The sequence below is a fragment of the Eucalyptus grandis genome, chromosome 11 (assembly GCF_016545825.1).
Source record: "Eucalyptus grandis isolate ANBG69807.140 chromosome 11, ASM1654582v1, whole genome shotgun sequence".
NCBI lineage: Eukaryota > Viridiplantae > Streptophyta > Magnoliopsida > Myrtales > Myrtaceae > Eucalyptus > Eucalyptus grandis.
The window spans coordinates 2865051-2884413 of NC_052622.1; the positions used below are offsets into that span (position 1 = coordinate 2865051).

The 19363-nt window shown below is 38.5% G+C and overlaps 2 protein-coding genes across 2 annotated transcripts; both read right to left on the bottom strand.

The window, feature by feature from the left end:
* Positions 1–2194: 2194 nt before the first annotated feature.
* LOC104424422 lies at positions 2195–3415 on the bottom strand. The gene is made up of 3 exons (XM_010036840.3): positions 3259–3415; positions 2847–3173; positions 2195–2597 (listed from the first exon to the last, which is right to left on the bottom strand). Exons 1-3 carry the CDS (start codon positions 3326–3328, stop codon positions 2449–2451), a joined length of 546 nt encoding a protein of 181 aa, XP_010035142.2. The 5' UTR covers positions 3329–3415; the 3' UTR covers positions 2195–2448.
* A 14495-nt stretch (positions 3416–17910) lies between these two features.
* Positions 17911–19147, bottom strand: LOC104424423. Its single transcript, XM_010036841.3, has 3 exons — positions 18979–19147; positions 18567–18893; positions 17911–18318 (listed from the first exon to the last, which is right to left on the bottom strand). Exons 1-3 carry the CDS (start codon positions 19046–19048, stop codon positions 18170–18172), a joined length of 546 nt encoding a protein of 181 aa, XP_010035143.1. The 5' UTR covers positions 19049–19147; the 3' UTR covers positions 17911–18169.
* Positions 19148–19363: the final 216 nt, after the last annotated feature.

The following is a 19363-nucleotide window of genomic DNA, read 5'->3' on the forward strand; positions in this document are numbered from 1 at the left end:
CTCCATTTAATGCCGGCACGAAGACAAATTTTGAAAGCTACACAGTGAAGCATTCGTGTGGATTGCACAGGGAGGGAGCTCAACATCCGGTGCTTTGTAATTCAGGTATCGACTTAAATGCACTCAAATTTATGATCTTGTGGTTTAATGGATTGAAGTTATGACAGTTTTAATGAGCACTTATCGTCGGCCTTCATTTTGCGGAAACTCTTCTTAACCGCAGACTTCACATTTCGCTGCAAGAATAAAAATTGTCCGTAGTACCCGAGTGAGATATGTGGATCTTCGAAGAGCATAGCTTGAAAGAGCCCACTTTGGCGAGAGACTGGTACTGCCATGAACAAGAATTCACATTTTGTTGTTATTCAAAAGGATTAAAGTTGTGGCACTTTCGACATTCTTGAGCACAAATAGTGCAGCAATCCCCCAGTTGAGCCATGGATCTTCAAAGAGCATTGAAAAAGTTTTATCACTTAAGCAAAACCAGATACTGATATTGATTCTGCACTTCTCTTAGGGAAAAAAGGAAAGAAAAAAAATTGTTTAGATGATGAATGTTGTTATATCTCAATCGACCAAATGTGTAGAAACTCTCCACAATTGCGAAATCTTCACATGGCGCTACCAGAGTTCATAAACAGCTCGTAACCCCACTAGAGATCTAAGAATAGAGAAGGACGAACATGCATAGAATCATGTCGACATGATCGATGAATCTGAGCCCGCCATTCATTAGTAGAGAAAATCTCCAGCTTAAACCCCGCACACGCAAGCATCATTTGATGATGACAGGTACAATCTCGGCACGGTTGGCATATTATATGGCCGGAGCTTTAACATTACATTGCAGGTGGTTGGGAGGATGGCTAACGAACGAGCTGCAGTGCTGATGCCGATCGCCTGTGACCTTCTGTCTTCCATGGCATCGGTGGCTCTCGGCGTCTTGAACAATTGCCCGGACAATGGTAGTTGTGCAGAAGCTTCGCAACACTCTGTGGGATTCTTCTTTAACCCATATAAAGAAGCACACGAGCCATGTTACAGCATATGCATTCACTCCAAAGAGTGTACCTTCGGCAAGGAAGTGTGCTTGGTATATTGCAAAGTGGTATGCCGGCTGATCCATACTAACGAACCATAAACCAAAGCAGTTACTTCAGATGACATGAGCATTTTTTCAAAATGCTCAGTATATTTCAAAATGAATAAATAAACAAATAATTATTTCGCTACTTTTCTCTTCAAATTTTATTATTCTTTATCGGATTTCATCTCATCTCATTTCATCATATGATTCTATTGTTCTGTTCTAGAAAAAAATCTTCTTCTTCTTTTGTGCTAGTAAATTCCTAAGGAAGTTTGTAAGTATCATTAAATTGTTCCAAAAAAAAATTATAGATCACTTGATTTCTTACTAACTTATTGATAGCTTACTAACAATTTTATGAAATTGTCAACTCTTATTTTTTAATAGTATGCAAATTGCCAATTTTTCTCGTCTTTCACCATATTTCACCATATTTGTAAAAGCCTTCTAAGAAAACATGGGAGAAACTCTCGGATTAATGGGAGAAAGTTAAAGTGTCACACTAATCCAGAGTTAACAAATGTAAGAGGCGGTTGACCAAGTCAAATAAAAGTTAATAACTCAATTGAAAAGTTGATAAAATATTAAAAAGAATTAAGTGTTCGTTGGTAATTCAAACGAGAGTTGATAACTCATAAATACCGGGTATTTTAATCTGACAAATTTTTTTTTTTTTGGGTCAGCGACAAAAGTTGGTTGCTCACTCTAGTTACAGCTCATAATTTCATTTAAGAGCTAGTAAATTGAAAACATCGTAAGCTATGATATTAAAAATTGTTGAGTTGATGCAAATATTACTAATTGCAAACTATCACAATAAACTAGAAACATTTTATTTAATTATTAATGAATTACCAACAATTCATGTATAAAAGAGTTATCGATAATTTTTTTTACCAACAATTTTCTTGATATTTGTTGATACTTATTAGAATTACCACCACGATAAAAAAAATCCGTATTTTTTGTAAGCGGAACAATAAAATTCTGCTCATCTCACAGCTTTAAATATGCAGAATACGATATATAGATTCTTATTCATTTCCAAAAGCCGTCGACAACGAACTAATCTGAAACAAAGGACGCCACACTACTTGGAACAATATATAAACTTTGATCTCCAGTAGAGCACCTTATTGCAGATACATATATGTTTGTGCTTCAATCCAAATTGCTTGTGCATACATAAATTTAAGTAATGCTAATGCACGCCCACATGCGCGCGACACGATGGAATGGCAAAGCGCGCAGGCCCGTCAACCATCGTTCGAGGAGTATAATGAAATCAAAACAAACCCGTATAACCTATTCTATCGACATAACTTCTGCAGCGATGTGCTTCGGAGAAAGAGGCAAGGCGATTAGTAAGAAGGCGCCGTTGCTGGGGCGACTCCTATGAACTGGACAGAGTGAATTGGTCCCGGAGCCACGTGGCCCGAGCTTCGAATCTCACCCATTCCTCTGCGCGCAATCCCTCTTTGTGCCTCGCATAGTTTGGGAAGAAACACGCCTGCACAAAGAGATTTTACGCGTGCATTTGAATCAAAAGGCGTCCTTATTGGAAAATTAAAGGAGTACCGTGTGTAGTTTCTATTCAAAATAATTTTTAAGATGAAGATTCTATTCTCCAATCGGCGAATCCAATCTGATCTTCTAAGATATTGGAAAAACTTATCATACCGTACGTTCTATTTCAAGAGGATTCTGCGGCTACGAGTGATTTGGCTTACTAACTAGAGAACGTAGTTGATGTAGTTACCTTCACCGGCGGCGAGGCTGAAGTAGAGATCGACGATGTTGGGGCAGTTCTCGTAGCACCCGGAGGAGCAGAGCTTTTGGGTGAAGCGAGACTCGAGGAGCGAATCCGAGGAGACGCCGAGAGTCTTCCTGTCGAGCCCGCAAGCGGCGATGCACTCGTCAGTCTCGATGTGGTCCTTCAGATTGTCGGCTTCGATCTCCGAGGACCGGCATGTGTAGGCCTCCTCCCCGCTCCTCCTCACCTGCTTCTCAAGCACGCACCGCTTGCCCGTGGACGACACGGCGAACGCGCACGATCCTTGGTCAAGATTCTCACATGCAATATCTCCTGCAAACAACTCACCAACATACATATCAAGATGCACGAAAGGATACCGAATCTTTTTAAGATAGCGTTAAGAATATAAGCACACCTAGGGTTCCTTGAACGCAGAAGGCAAAGGCCAGAGCGACGAGTGCGAGATTGCAGAGGCTGGCAGCCATTTTTTTTCTGAGTTCAAAGCTTTCGGAGGGAGAGAAGGTGAGAGAGGGGGAGCCTTGAAGAGGAGGCTTTATCGGACTCTTTCTAAGTGTTTTCGAGTAGTGCCTAACAAGATCGGTAGGCCGGCCATTTATAGGGGTTTCCATGGAACTGTTGGTGCGTGCGTAGATCGGTGGACGGAGAATGGACTTTCGATGTGAGAAGGAGACAAGCAGGAAAGCGACAGATGCGAACTCTATTTTGGAACCAGATTTGCTGGCTTCGTCCAACGAATTTAATGATACATGTACATCTATATGTAATGTTTCAATATACGTTATGGTGCCTGCTTGGAGGGGGGGAAAGCCCATTTTGTTTCACACTTTCATCTATGATAAGAATATAATGCAAATCTAAATTAAACTTTTGATTATTATAAAATGAGATTTCAGTGCTATTATTTGGAGTGTGAAAGTGATGAAGATATATTGTGTTGGATGCGTGAAAGTCATTATTATTTTGATCATTCTTATCTACATTACAGAGTTGCGCATTTGGCCTCACATGTAGTTTCCATAAGCTAGGTCATTGAAGGCAATTTGGTAAAGAAAAGAGGATCAACATTCCCCGACCCTAAGATCCTCTTTACTCTTATGTTATGCATAAATAGATCAATAGGTATAAAAATATAAATTTATAGATAAGTAGATAGATAATTTTCACATGTATTTTTTATTATTTATTATTCTAATTTCAAAGTTAAAGTTTCATTTGTTTCGAGAAAAATAAACAATTTGAACAATATTTTCCTAAATACGATTATTTATATCACTCAAAATAATTGGTTAACGGGAAATGTTCTCAATATCAACAATAATATGTATATAAATATTTTCATGAACGATGAAAAACAAACAGAGCCATTTGCAAATATACTTGAATTCTTATCTTCATTTATGCGAACTTTGGCTTAATATCAACGTAGCACTTGTCTACATAGAGAGTACATCTCCTTTTTAAAGTTGCATAATAGCAAAATTCGCCACGGAAAAGAAACTGGTATCGATGCAAAAAACACAGTTTCAAATCTTCGAACTATTCACGAATGGAGGTCTACCTAACATAACATGCAAAAAGAGATCATCTCCATAACATCTTCATGGTGGACTTACTGTCCACAGATATCGATGCTGTCATGTATTCCACGGGGGGCCCGCCCCTTGAGGCTCCGCCATCAGTGGCGGATGGGGGGCCTTTGCCAATTGCCGCCATGGCGAAACTTCGGTCTCGGGTGAAGGTCTTCCAAGAGAGTTTGAATCAACACATGGAACAAAAACCAGTCTCCTGCCTCCCTCTTTTCAATGCTTTTTGTAGCGCTGTGGAACCTGAGGGTCAAAGTTTGGTGCATCTGATGGCGACCCTTGCATGCTTAGGACACCTGGAAATGTATTACTCGTTTTCTTTTTTCTCAATAGATTAATATCATGGAAAATCTCAAAATGATATATCTATGATAAATTTATCATTCGTTAATTTCTATTAATTATTATCGTCAAATTATTGAACACGTGGCATTTGACGGCTGTGCCAATTTGTTATTTTATTAATTTGAGATTTTTCGTTATATTAATCCAATTTAATGAACACTAATAGAAAGTAAATTTGTCAAAATTGTATCCATATGTGATTTTTGGTTTTATGATAAATTTTGTCACTTGTGTACCGGTTTAGGGTTTTGGGTAGTATTAACCCTTTAGAGGGGTCTTTAGTTTAACTTGATTGTGCATTAACGAGGCTTGAAGGTGGGCAAAATCTACGTTTCCTCATAGCCATACTCAGTCACTCACAATTTGATGACCTTGGTATTATAGGTTGTGCCGGAAGTAGCCAGGTTAGGCAAATATTAACTACCGAATGACAAAGAGGACCCCTTCAATCAGTGTTGTCTATATGTTTATAACCGAGATGACACGGACGTGGAAGGTATCTAGCGCTTGTCCGTGTAAGATCCATGTATGTTTTCTTAATATTCACACTAAGTAAAGGGCCTAGCAACTTGACAAAGAACCAGGTATAAAGGATCTTCAGCAATTGCTCATTTACCAAGAGCGACGCCGGAGCATCCCTTGTGTTGCGATTAAGGCGAGCGATCGAACAAAATATAGATGGAAGAAGAAAAATAAATCGGACACCAGATTTACGTGGTTCGATCGTAAAGACCTACGTCCACGGGGAGAGCAAAGAGCGAATTTCACTATAGATCAAGCGATACAAGGAGATTACACACTCAAGTCACTCAAACACTCTCTCAGTGTTTCTTAAACCCCAATTTAACCCAAACCTAAGTCTCGGCACAAAATTATCACACAAGCTCAAAAACAAACGCTGAAAAAGAACTCATTTTCTTGATTGCGCTTCAGCTTGAAGATATGCGGCTCCTCCTTTTCTCTCGTACGGGTGCAACAGCAACACCCCGAAAAGAAGACCTCTTTCGCAGCTTCCTTCTGCGACTTCTACGTAGGGTTTTTGGCCGGCAACCCAACCAACGAAAAAAAGAAGAAGCAAAAAAAAAAACCTACGTAAAAATTCCTTTTTATACGTGGGTGTGACCAAGGTCAAACCTTTGACCTTGGGCCCCACTACTTTCCTATCTTGACTTCACGTGGAGATCTTCACGCGCAGAGGAGAGGACTTCTTCCTTTTTTTTTTTTTTTCTTTCGTGTTGGTTCGCACGTCCAAGTCCAAGTTTGGACTTTCCTATTTCAAGCCAAACTTCCAAATACACCAATCTTTCTTTATTTCAATTTATTTCAAAATTTAACTTTTCGCTTCGGGCTTAAACTCGAGACATATTTAACACCTTGAATGCCATTGATTCGGTAACTTTGGAAATAGTAAACACATGCAGACCTACAACTAACTATATTTCTCATATTTTGGATGTCTTGTAAATGTCATTATTGCATTGTTGGTTTATAGTTATTTATGAGTCGTGATCATGACGAAGGTTTCGAGAGTTGAAGTTCTAGTTCCTAGGATTTTACCGTGTTATCTTTCCAATGAGTCTAGGAAAATACTCATGCTTGGAGAGTTGTTCCATACTCAATTGTATAAGCACGAATGAAAAAGCCAAGACTCGACTTATTTATAACTTTTTGAGCCTTTGGCTTGATAACATGAATGATTTTTTGTTTTGCTCTTATTCCTTAAGTAAATTATTGTGGGTGGCATGTATCTATCAATTTAAGCTTTTATTTGTATTATCTCCTACTTCTCTATATTCTCTCTTGGCGTCAAAGAGATACTTTGAAAGAAAGATGAGTCAGTGTTGAATTATGTCTTCAGTTTAAGCCATCTATGGAATCTGAATGCATTGTAGATGCCATTGGGGTTCCTTTGTGCTGCTCACCGCACAAAGAAGACAAGGGATAGAAGCGACGCAATGAAGTATCTCTCTTCTACCTTTAATGCCGGCACGAAGACAAATTTTGAAAGCTACACAGTGAAGCATTTCGTGTGGATTGCACAGAGAGGGAGCTCAACATCCGGTGGTTTGTAATTTAGGTATCGACTTAATTGCACTCAAATTTGTGATCTTGTGGTTTAATGGATTGAAGTTATGACGGTTTTAATGAGCACTTATCGTCGGCCTTCAATTTGCAGAAACTCTACTTAACCGCAGACTTCACGTTTCGCTGCGAGAATAAAAATTGTCCGTAATACCCGGGTGAGATATGTGGATCTTCGAAGAGCATAGCTTGAAAGAACCCACTTTGGCCAGAGACCGGTACTGCCATGAACAAGAATTCACATTTTGTTGTTACTTTAGTTTGGACATTCTTGAGCACAAATAGTGCAGCAATCCCCCAGTTGAGCCATGGATCTTCGAAGAGCATCGAAAAAGTTTTATCACTTAAGCAAAACAATTTTTTTTTTTTTTTGGTAAAGGGTAAGAATATATAACTTGAACCAAAGATTACAAAAGATCCGACACCACAAAACTTGCACTCAATAAGACAACAGTCAAAGTGAGTGGAAGGGAGCCGAATGCAAAAGAGGACCGCAAGAGCGGGCCTAAGGAAGCAGAAATAGCCAAAATAATGGCGAAAGGAAAAGGAAAGCAACGGGAGGCCACATAAGGCCAGATGAACCACAATTAAACTTAAGCGAAACCATTCCACACTTCTCTTAGGGAAAAAAAAGGGGGAAAATTGTCCAAAAAGTTCTAAACCTATTGCACTTTTGCCAATTCAATTCTAAATCTTTTAATCTTGCCAATTGAATCCTAAACCTTTTATCAGTTTGCTAATTGAGTCCATCCGGCTAATTTATGCCGGAAAATGTTTACGTGGACATATAGTCAGCACCAACCGTCCTACATGGCCAGACTGGTGCTGACGTGGACACTGGACTTAAAAAAAGAAAGTCATCATTTTTTTTTTTACTTATGGGGGAAAATTCCCCCAAACCAGAACCCTCCCCCAAATCCAAATTAGAGACCTCCAAACCCTCGACGACGCTGACTCTTACCCTAATTTGCTCGCCCGCTCCAAAAATTAGAACCTCGTAACACTTGACTCCGAAAGTTTTCTTGATGACGGTGGACAACTCTCGACGAAGGCCGTTGACGGCGCTCAACAATGCTCGGGAGGAACAGGGGATTTCCGTGAGCAGCTTCTGAGGGGACCCGATTTGACATGAAGACCCGATTTGATGTGAAGACCCGATTCATTCTCAAGATTCCATAGCAAACTCAATTTTTTGTGGTCTCGATTTTCTCACGCTATCGACACTTAGCGAGCACGACAAAAAGGTATGTTTTGTGGTCCCCAATTAAGTGTGTAGTATAATCTGTTTGACTCATGACGTTGAAGAGAAAGAGAAAACGCTGGTGGGCATTTGGGGTTGACGGATTATCTTTCATGAGGAAGAGGAGCAATTAGGTGCGAGGCAGCTGTTCCTTTAGGGTTGTGTTCCTAGTTTGAATAGGCACGCGTTCCTGCCTTGGAGAAGGTGTCTGCTTTACAAGTGATATGGCCGATGTCGTCTGAAGACAATTTCCAATGGGGTCGTAAGCGTGCATATGCACCGCCTAATAATGCTTTTAGAATTATCGATGAAAATCTCAAGTTCTCTCCAAACTAGGTTTTCTAGAAAGTCTCCTTCCTTTCTTTGTGTTTTAATGTCGAACTTGATAGGAAGGGGATAATCCTGTGTTTATTGAAAGTCGGCAGGACAGATCTAGAGTTTGATTTTTAGGGTCCAACATACTACAAAATAGAGATAATGGAAATCACGAGTATCGTGAATATGAAAACTAAGTCCAAAAAGGTCAATTATTAGAGTCGCCCATAAGTCCAAAAATTTTGTAGATCTACTAGCACGCAAGAGTTAGGTTGTTTCATTTGCTTTTTGCATGTATGTCAATAAACTCATTCAGCTAATAAAATAATTTTCTATGCTGACGCCACATGTCTTATATCGATCAACACATTTGATTATAAAGTTCAATCTTTTGGGGGGTCAACAATGTTGAAATGATACTACGTTAGTTGGATAATCAAATTTAGAATTAGGCTTGCAGAATTACAGCCAATTCAAAGTTTGGAAAGAATCAGGCCACTTGTAGATTTGGAAGCCAGGTTAGGCCAAGCTGATTCTAATCCCATCTTTAGCTATTTCAACAAGAGTTATTTGGGATCCTAAATGTTTAGGGGTCGATCGACAACTTCAACTTGTTATACATTAACATAGATTAATCTAAAGGCTTATTGTGCATTTGTTTATATATTGTCTTTAGTTTTAAAGAACTTGTGGAGCTGCTGTTTTAGTGAACTCGCAGGTGTATAATCCATTTATTTGATACACAGCATAATATGAATTAGACAGCTTATGCTTTCCATGGTCTCTAAACTTTGGAAGAGTAAGACACCCTGCAACTTTGGTTCTAGAAGATAACATGTCTTAAATTTTATTTTGCTTTAAGCATGTTACTTCTCTCTCAGTTAATGTTGATTTCATTTATATATTACCTTTATTTTTAGAGGACTTGTGGGGCTGCTATTTTAGTGAACTCATAAGCTTATAATCCATTTTTTAGTTGAAACACGGTAGAGATATGAATTAGAAAGCTCATGTTTTTCATGGTCTCTGAACTTTGGAACTACTATAATGGCGTTGAATTTTGCCATCTCATTTTCTCTATCCAGGTGTTGTGGATCATTTTGAGAACCGTTCAGCATAGACGATGGCATCGGTCCCTCCAATTAGCAACAATACATCTGTGTTTTGCTATTGTGGCCTAAAATCTCCTCTACGAAGAGCAAGGGCGAAGGACAATTGGGGAAGAAGATATCATGGTTGCCCAAAATACCACTACAAAAATAGAGCGAGAAATTGTGGATTTTTTATTTAGGTTGATGCGGAAACCAGTCAATCGACAATGAGTGTGTCTAAATTTTTTTATCAAAGCAATATCAAAGAAGAACTAGTGTCAACCCATAATGAGGATAATGGCAATTCGATGGCTGTTGAAGTCAAAGTTCTCAAGGTGTAATTGAAACGTGAGAGACAAGATACGACAAAACTGAAGAAATGAAATTATATATTAAAAAAAATGTTGATTGTGTTGTCAATGTCTACAGTTATATTAATTCACATGTTATTTGGGAATTTGAAGGTCAAGGATATGATGAGTTTTCCATAGTATGTTATCGTGAACATATTTTGTATTTGTCGACATGTTTTATATGAGGACGTGCACTCTCATTATGGAAAAAAGTGGGAGTTTTTTTTTTCAGTAAATGAATTCCACTTTTGAGGTCTCAGTATTAGTTTCTTCAATCTGTATATATTTGCAATCTCGATTTCAATGTTCCATACATGGATTTTTTTTTTGTTTTTTTGTTTCCGTCTCTTCTTATATTTGTAATTGATGAATTAGTTTCTTATATCCTCTTTGCGAAGACTCCAGAGTGTCTTACATAAATCGTGGGAAAGTAGAGGTTAGAAGTGTGAGACAAAGGTAATATTAGAAAAGAAAATTAATGGAATGAAAAGTCAAACCAAGAGGAAGTAAGTTTCTTCAAGCCATTGTTCTCGAGCAACAGATATTTGCGACCTAATTTGATTTGTCATGAAGAATCAGCTCCATTAGGCATTAATTAAAGGGTTAGATTGAGAAGTAGGTGGTATCAACCCATTTGAGCCGTGTTACACATCGATTGAATTTCCATAAACTCACCTCCCCAAAAGTCACTATGATTTCTAGCTTGCATTCATATGAGCCTCAACATGAATAGAAGAAAGTAGAGTTCGGGTTCTAAAGCTTTTGAGCATCGCAATCCAGGTATCTAGGTTGTCTTCTCTATGTCTCTGTGGGGGAGCTCAAAGCACCATGGAGGACAACTAATTGTCTCGTAATAACTTCTATAAAGAGAAGGAAGAAATTATCAATATTGTATCACTTCAGCCAAAATAGAAAACTCTCTAGATATAATGCATTAACGTCGCACCGAATTCTATAAAGCAATACCTGTTGTAAATGTATCTATAAACTTAAACATTAACATCGCACCGAATTCTATTAAGTAGAATCCAAAAAAAATAAAATAATAATAACTATCTGAATAACACGGCTAGTTAGCAACAAGTGACTGCAATTTCAAATGGAGTAAATAAGATTGCCTGAACTATTATGGCCTATCGAATCACTTTATAACACCACTTCACTAAACCAACCCATCGTAATAAATAAAAAAAATCCACTAATGCTATATCAATAAACTTATCAATGACGACAAAAAGAAAAGAGCCACAACACCACTTCAGTAAACCCGTCATTAACAATAACAAAAGAGATAGCCACATCACTTCCCTCAGCTCATTATCACTAACAAAAATTAAAAACAGCCACGTCACTTCCTTGAACCCAATCACACAAATGGTTATCATTCTTATATGTTAGAATTGCTTTCTCTCAGTATTTTTCTTCTTTCTTGATGGCCTTAGTACTTTAATTGGCACTTCAATTGGAGTTCATTGTGACATTGATTCAACTTGTGCTTGTAAATCACTTAATTGTCTCTTGTCCCGTTTGACACTTTTACTCTTAACTTAGTAGTATTAAAATTCATTAGTTTACAAACTTGTTCATAAATATGCAAATCTAACAAAATGGAAGTACTTACTGGAAGCGTTTGTGATGCCGCTGACCCAACTTTCTTAGCGGGGCATGTCAAATTATTATGTCCCGTCTTCTTGCAACTTCAACATGTTATCTTCATTTCTCTTCTTGACATTCTAATACCACTTGCGACCTCCCATTCCCCTCTTCTTCTTTTTTTGTTTGTCTGCCAAGCTTCACCCTTACTGGAAGTGGTTCAGGTGCTTCTTTATTAGTCTTTTTCCAAAATTTCTCTCCTCAAGTAAGCTGCATCATGTTCTAATATGCAGCTAAAAACTTGGTCTTTTTATAACACTCATCCACATAGTCATATGCATCATCTTGCCCATTGCATATAGAAGAAATGGCATGGGAACAAGGAATGTCAGTTAGCTGCCATCTCCTACAAGTACATTCTCTCTTGAACACATCTACCACATATTTCTCATCCTTATCCATCACCTCATATCCAGCATCACCATTCCATATCACCCAACAATAAGTTGCACTAAGTCTATTTTCTTCCAACTTTCTTATAATCATTGGACCATAGTCCCTTCTCCACCTAGCACATGCATTCATTTGTGTATGCATCATTGTCATCATCATTATTCTCATTTCTTCCAACATACTATAAATGGACTTACACATAGTATCTATTATTCTTCCATTGAATGCCTCACATAGGTTGTTGTCAACTATGTTACATTTGACATCAGTAGTGAAGAAAGCTCTACACCAGCGTTTTGGCTCTATTTGAACCAAGTCATGATATGTTACAGGACCGATTTTCTTCAATGCTTTAAAATGTTTGTCATAATCAACCATAGTACTACTTTTAGCACACTTCTAAAACAGTCTTTGCATTTGTATCCCTTTATACTTTTTGCCCAAATTAGCATAAATGTGTCTAGCACACATTCTATGCTCAATTGCTGGCAACAATTCAGCCACATCTTGTATAAGGCCCTACAAAATATGATTTCAAATGTAAAGTATACACTACATTTATAATCATCTAAGAGCAATAATAATAAAAAAGAAAAGAAACTTACATTTTGCTTGTCACTAATTATGATCCATCCTTGTCCATATGTGTTTGTAATTTTGAGATCCCACATCAAATTCGTCAATAACCAAGTCCAAGTTTTTGTACTCTCAACTCTAACAACTGCCCAAACAATTGGGTACATTTGATCATTAGCATCTCTTCCAATAGCACACAAGATCTCCCATTTACAAATTCCCTTTAAGAAACAATCATCTAGTCCCACAACTTTTTTACATTCATCAAAAAAGCCTTTCTTACATACTGCAAAACATACATACATTTTTTCAAATAACAATTTAGATTGCACATCAAGATTTTCAACCTTAACTGTAATAACACTTCCAGGATTTGTCGCCCTAAGTTCCTCTGCATAATCCCACAACTTTGTATATTCTTTCCTATAATTTCTCATCAAAACTCTATAGGCAAGCAACTTAGCCTTCATATATTAATTTATGCTTACATTTAAGCATAACGGTTCCTTAATAAGATCTTTCAAAGTAAGGGTTTTAATAGTTGGCATTGTTATAATTGTAGCAAGATAATGATTTGCCAATCAAGAACTTCTCACCCTCTTATTTTTGAAGCTAATGGTACATGTATGCTCTTCATGATACATCTTCATGTGGAACGATCCAATTCTAATATCAAAGGATGCAGAGATCTTCCAAGGACAATTTTGATCAACGCATTTTGCCATGATATACTTCTTTTCATTCTTGATAAGTATTATCTCTCTACGCTCAACCACTGAATACTTTGTGAGAGCATCTTTGAATTGCCTACCATCATCAAACCTCATACATGTAGTAAATACAGGCACTGTAGAATCAGGTTCATACCTTGGGAATCGGCTTCTTCTTCTAACAACTTCAACTTCTTCATATACATCAGACCCCAAGCTCTCATCAGCATCAGTGTCATAGTATTATGTTTGGTAACCAACTTCAACAATAGCCATATCTGATTGTTAGGGATTAGATGATTCAGCTATAGATTCTTGAGATGGTACAAATCCCACGAATGATTCCCCCATAATATGAGCCTTTGTGACCCTCCTGTCAAATTCTCTAATATTTTTCATTCATTCCATAAGGTCCATATCATCATCATCATCACCATTATTAGTCAAGATTCGTATATCGATGAGGACGTCTGTGTCTTCATTTTCTAAATAGATTTCTACATCATCATTGTTATCATCATTAGTCACTACCTCATTACCCAAATCAATGCCCTCACCATGACTAATAGTCTCACCAGCACCTTCACCAATGCCAACACCTTGACTAACACCCTCACTAATGTCATGATCATCACATTGACAAGTTTTGTCACTTACCTCATCATCAACATATTCTCCATATGTCTCAACTACCTTATTATGTAAATAATGGAAAACTAGATCGATAATAGTGCTACCATTTCATATGTATCTCAACCCATTTTCTAGAGACTTTCTAGGAATTTTCAAATAAAGTTTTTCGAATTTACGATTTACCCCATCCTCAAGATCTCTGATGAGCCTCTCATAGTTAATTGATTTGATATCAACATGTATGAAGTCCATATTTCCCTCGACATATTCCAACGTTGGGCAACGAACAAGTTTTCCACCATAGAAAAGGCAAACCAATGCTGTCTTGGTGCTCATCTCAATCCTACAAAAAAATGCATATATTATAAGTAAACATGTAATAGAGGGATAACATAGTAACACACATGAAAATAACAAGCAACGGCATAAATAAATTTGACACGACCATGATTCCAAGGAAGGGATCCATGAAGATAATATTTGTGTTCGAATTAAATCTATATAGTTGTCGTTGTGCTTAATTGATGATTTATGAGATATCTTGACACTCCTTATGAAAACATAAAAAGCGTATATACTAAATCAATTTGCTAATGAATTTAGGACATTAATAATGATGGTTTTAATTGGATGGTTCAAACTTAATTTAGCATACGTTTTAGTGCGAATGATGGAAGGAGTTTGAAACTAAAGTACACTCGTAATTGACAATTTCTAAATTTCTACTACAACATTAGAACAAAATAAAAACTGTATATTCGTTCCTAAATTTCATGAAATCAAACCCTGTGAATGTCTTGATGAAAAAAGGCATGTTTCGATGATTAACAAAGTTTGTGATCCACCGCAATCCAACCAATCAAGCTTTTATCACTCTAAAACAATTCTTGAATTTGCTAGTCAAGGCATCATTCACATTCACTTAAATTTCACATGCACTTATTTTGTTCACATGCACACAGATTCAATAAAGTCATCTCCTTTTGCGAGGTAGCTAATGGAAGTTCTTGCAAAATTTGCATTCGCATGCACTTTTCTCGTTCCCACATGCACTGGTCACTTGGAGCCTTTTATATTCAACAACTAGTCAACCCCAAATGCCTACCAGCATTTTCTCTTTCCAGTATAAAAAAAACATTGAAAAATATTTCTCTTCGACGTCATGAGTCGAACAGATTATACTACACACACTTAATTGGGGACCACAAAACATACCTCTTTGTCGTGCTCGCTAAGTGTCAACAAAGTGAGAAAATCAGGACCACAAAAAATCGAGTTTGCTATGGAATCTTGAGAACAAATCGGATCTTCGCGTCGAATTGAGTCCCCTCAGAAGCTGCTCGCGGAAATCCCCTGTTCCTCCCAAGCGTCGTCAAGCGCCGTCAACGGCCGTCGTTGAGAGTTGTCCACCGTTGTCAAGAAAGCTTTTGAAGTCAAGTGTTACGAGATTCTAATTTTTGGAGTGGGCGAGCAAATTAGGGTAAGAGCTAACGTTGTTAAGGGTTTGGAGGTCTCTGATTTGGACGTGATTTGGGGGAGGGTTTTGGTTTGGGGGAATTTTCCTCCGTAAGTAAAAAAAAAAATGATTTTTTTTTTTAAAGTCTGACATCCACATCAGCGCTGGTCCAGCCATATAGGACGGCCGGTGCTGACTGTATATCCATGTAAACATTTTCCGGCATAAATTAGCCGGATGAACTCAATTGGCAAACTAACAAAAGGTTTAGGACTCAATCGGCAAGATTGAAAGGTTTAGGACTGAATTGGTAAAAGTGCAATAGGTTTAGAACTTTTTGGACAATTTTCCCAAAAAAAATGAAAGAAAAAAATTGTTTAGATGATGAATGTTGTTATATCTCGATCGACCAAATCGTGTAGAAACTCTCCACGACTGCGAAATCTTCACATGGCGCTACCAGAGTTCATAAACAGTTGGTAACCCCACTACAGATCTGAGAATAGAGAAGGACAAACATGCATAGAATAATGTCGACATGATCGATGAATCTAAGCTCGCCATTCGTTAGTAGAGAAAATCTCCAGCTTAAACCCCGCACGCGCAAGCATCATTTGATGATGACAGGTACAATCTCGGCACGGTTGGCATATTATATGGCCGGAGCTTTAACGTTACATTGCAGGTGGTTGGGAGGATGGCTAACGAACGAGCCACAAAGCTGATGCCGATTGCCCGTGTCCTTCTGTCTTCAATGGCATCGGTGGCTATCGGCGTCGTGAACGATTGCCGGGACAATGATAGATGTGCAGAAGCTTCGCAATACTCTGTGGGATTCTTCTTTACCCCATATAAAGAAGCACACGAGCCATGTTACAACATAGCATTCTCTCCAAAGAGTGTACCTTCGGCAAGGAAGTGTGCTCGGTATATTGCAAAGTGGTATGCCGGCTGATCCATGCTAACGAACCATAAACCAAAGCGGTTACTTCAGATGACATGACCATTTTTTCAAAATGCTCGGTATATTTCAAAATGATAAATAAATAAAGAATTTTTTTCACTGCTTTTTCTCTTCAAATTTTATTATTCTTATCGGATATCATCTAATCTCATTAGACAATTATATTGTTATGTTCTAGAAAAAACCTTTTTTTCTTAGTGCTAGTAAATTCCTAAAGGAGTTAGTAAGTATCACTTTCATTGTTCTAATTGGATCTCATCTCATTTCATCATATGATTTTATTGTTCTGTTCTAGAAAAAACCTTGTTTTTTCTTTTGTGCTAGTAAATTCCTAAGGAAGTTTGTAAGTATCACGAAATTGTTCCTAAAAAAATTATAGATCACTTGATTTCTTACTAACTTATTTATAGCTTACTAGCAAATTTATGAAATTGTCAACTCTTATTTTCAATAGTATGCAAATTGCCAATTTTTCTCGTCTTTCACCATATTTGTAAAAGCCTTCTAAGAAAACATAAAAGAAACTCTCGGATTAATGGGAGAAAAGTTTAAGTGTCACAGTAATCCAGAGTTAACAAATGTAATAGGCGGTTGACCAAGTCAAATAAAAGTTAATAACTCAATGGAATAGTTGATAAAATATTAAAAATAATTAAGTGTTGGTTGATAATTCAAATGAGAGTTAGTAACTCATAAATATTAGGTACTTTAATCTGACAAATTTTTTTGGTCAGTGACAAAAGTTGGTTGCTCACTCTAGTTTCAACTCATAATTTCATTTAAGAGCTAGCAAATTGAAAACATCGTAAGCTATGTTATTAAAAATTGTTGAGTTGGTACAAATATTACCAATTGCAAACTATCACAATAAACTAGAAAAATTTCCTTAAATTATTAATGAATTACCAACAATTCATGTTTAAAAAAGTCATCGATAATGTTTTTTTTTTTTTGGTAACCTGAGAACCCCGTACGTCATCGATAATGTTTTTTACCAACAATTTTGTTGATATTTGTAGATACTTATTAGAATTATCACCATGATAAAAAATAAAATAAAAATCCATGTTTTTTAGAAGCGGAACAATAGAATTCTGCTCCCCACCTGTGGGTAGTGCAGTTGGTTGAGATCTCATTTAGCGAAGGAGGTCAAGGTTTTCGAAATTCTGTATTGTTAGCGATTAAAGCGGGGGCCCTGGCGGTGGGTTGCTGAATCAGTTTCTCTCGAGGTATAGTTGCTATTGGGCCTCCACCACGGAGGCCCATGAGACCTCGAATCGACGTAAGCCGACAAGGGCAGACTCCGATAGCACAATTGGTTGAGATCTCTCCTTCAGCGAAGGAGGTCAAGGGTTCGAATTTGTTAGCGATTAAAGCGGGGGTTCTGGCGGTGGGTTGCTGGGCTAGTTTCCCCGAGGTATAGTCCTTGTTAAGCCTCCACTGCGGAGGCCCATGAGATCCCACATCGGCATAAGCCGACAAGGGCAGGCTCCGACGGATCCTCGGTCACCAAAAAAAAGAAAAAACAATGGAATTCTGCTCATCTCACAACTTTAAATATGCAGAATACGATATATAGATTCTTACTCATTTCCGAAAGCCATGGACAACGAACTAATCTGAAACAAAAGACACCACACAACTTGGAACAATATATAAACTTTGATGCTCTTGTAGAGCACCTTATTGCAGATATATATATGTTTGTGCTTCAATCCAAAATGCTTGTGCATACATAGTTTTAAGTAATACTAATGCACGTCGGCATGCGCGCGACGCCATGACACGCCAAAGCGCGCAGGCCCGGCAACCATCGTTCGAGGAGTATAATGAAATCAAAACAAACCCGTATAGCCTATTCTATCGACATAACTTCTGCAGCGATGTGCTTCGGAGGAAGCGGCAAGGCGATTAGTAAGAAGGCGCCGTTGCTGGGGCGACTCCTATGAACTGGGCTGAGTGAATTGGTCCCGGAGCCACGTGGCCCGAGCTTCGGATCTCAGCCATTCCTCTGCGCGCAATCCCTCTTTGAGCCTCGCATAGTTTGGGAAGAAACACGCCTGCACGAAGAGATTTTACGCGTGCATTTGAATCAAAAAGCGTCCTTATTGGAAAATTAAAGTAGTACTGTGTAGAGTTTCTATTAAAATTAACTTTTAAGATGAAGATTCTATGCTCTAATCGGCGAATCCAATCTGATCTTCTAAGATATTGGAAAACTTATCGTACCATACGTTCTTTTTCGAGTGGATTCTACGGCTACGAGTGATTTGGCTTACTAACTAGAGAACGTAGTTGATGTAGTTACCTTCACCGGCGGCGAGGCTGAAGTAGAGATCGACGATGTTGGGGCAGTTCTCGTAGCACCCAGAGGAGCAGAGCTTTTGGGTGAAGCGAGACTCGAGGAGCGAATCCGAGGAGACCCCGAGAGTCTTCCTGTCGAGCCCGCAAGCGGCGATGCACTCGTCAGTCTCGATGTGGTCCTTCAGATTGTCGGCCTCGATCTCCGAGGACCGGCATGTGTAGGCCTCCTCCCCGCTCCTCCTCACCTGCTTCTCAAGCACGCACCGCTTGCCCGTGGACGACACGGCGAACGCGCACGATCCTTGGTCAAGATTCTCACATGCAATATCTCCTGCAAACAACTCACCGACATACATATCAAGATGCACGAAAGGATACCGAAACTTTTTAAGATAGCATTAAGAATATAAGCACACCTAGGGTTCCTTGAACGCAGAAGGCAATGGCCAGAGCGACGAGTGCGAGATTGCAGAGGCTGGCAGCCATTGTTTTTCTGAGTTCAAAGGTTTGGGAGGGAGAGAAGGTGAGAGCGGGGGAGCCTTGGAGAGGAGGCTTTGTCGGACTCTTTCTAAGTGTTTTCGAGTAGTGCCTAACGAGTTCGGGAGGCCAGTTTATTTATAGGGGCTTCCATGGGACTGTTGGTGCGTGCGTAGATCGGTGGACGGAGAACGGACTTTCGATGTGAGAAGGAGACAAGCAGGAAAGAGACAGATGCGAACTATATTTTGGAACCATGTTTGCTGGACTTCGTCCAACGAATTTAATGGTACATATACATCTAGATCTTGCATGTACGTTAAG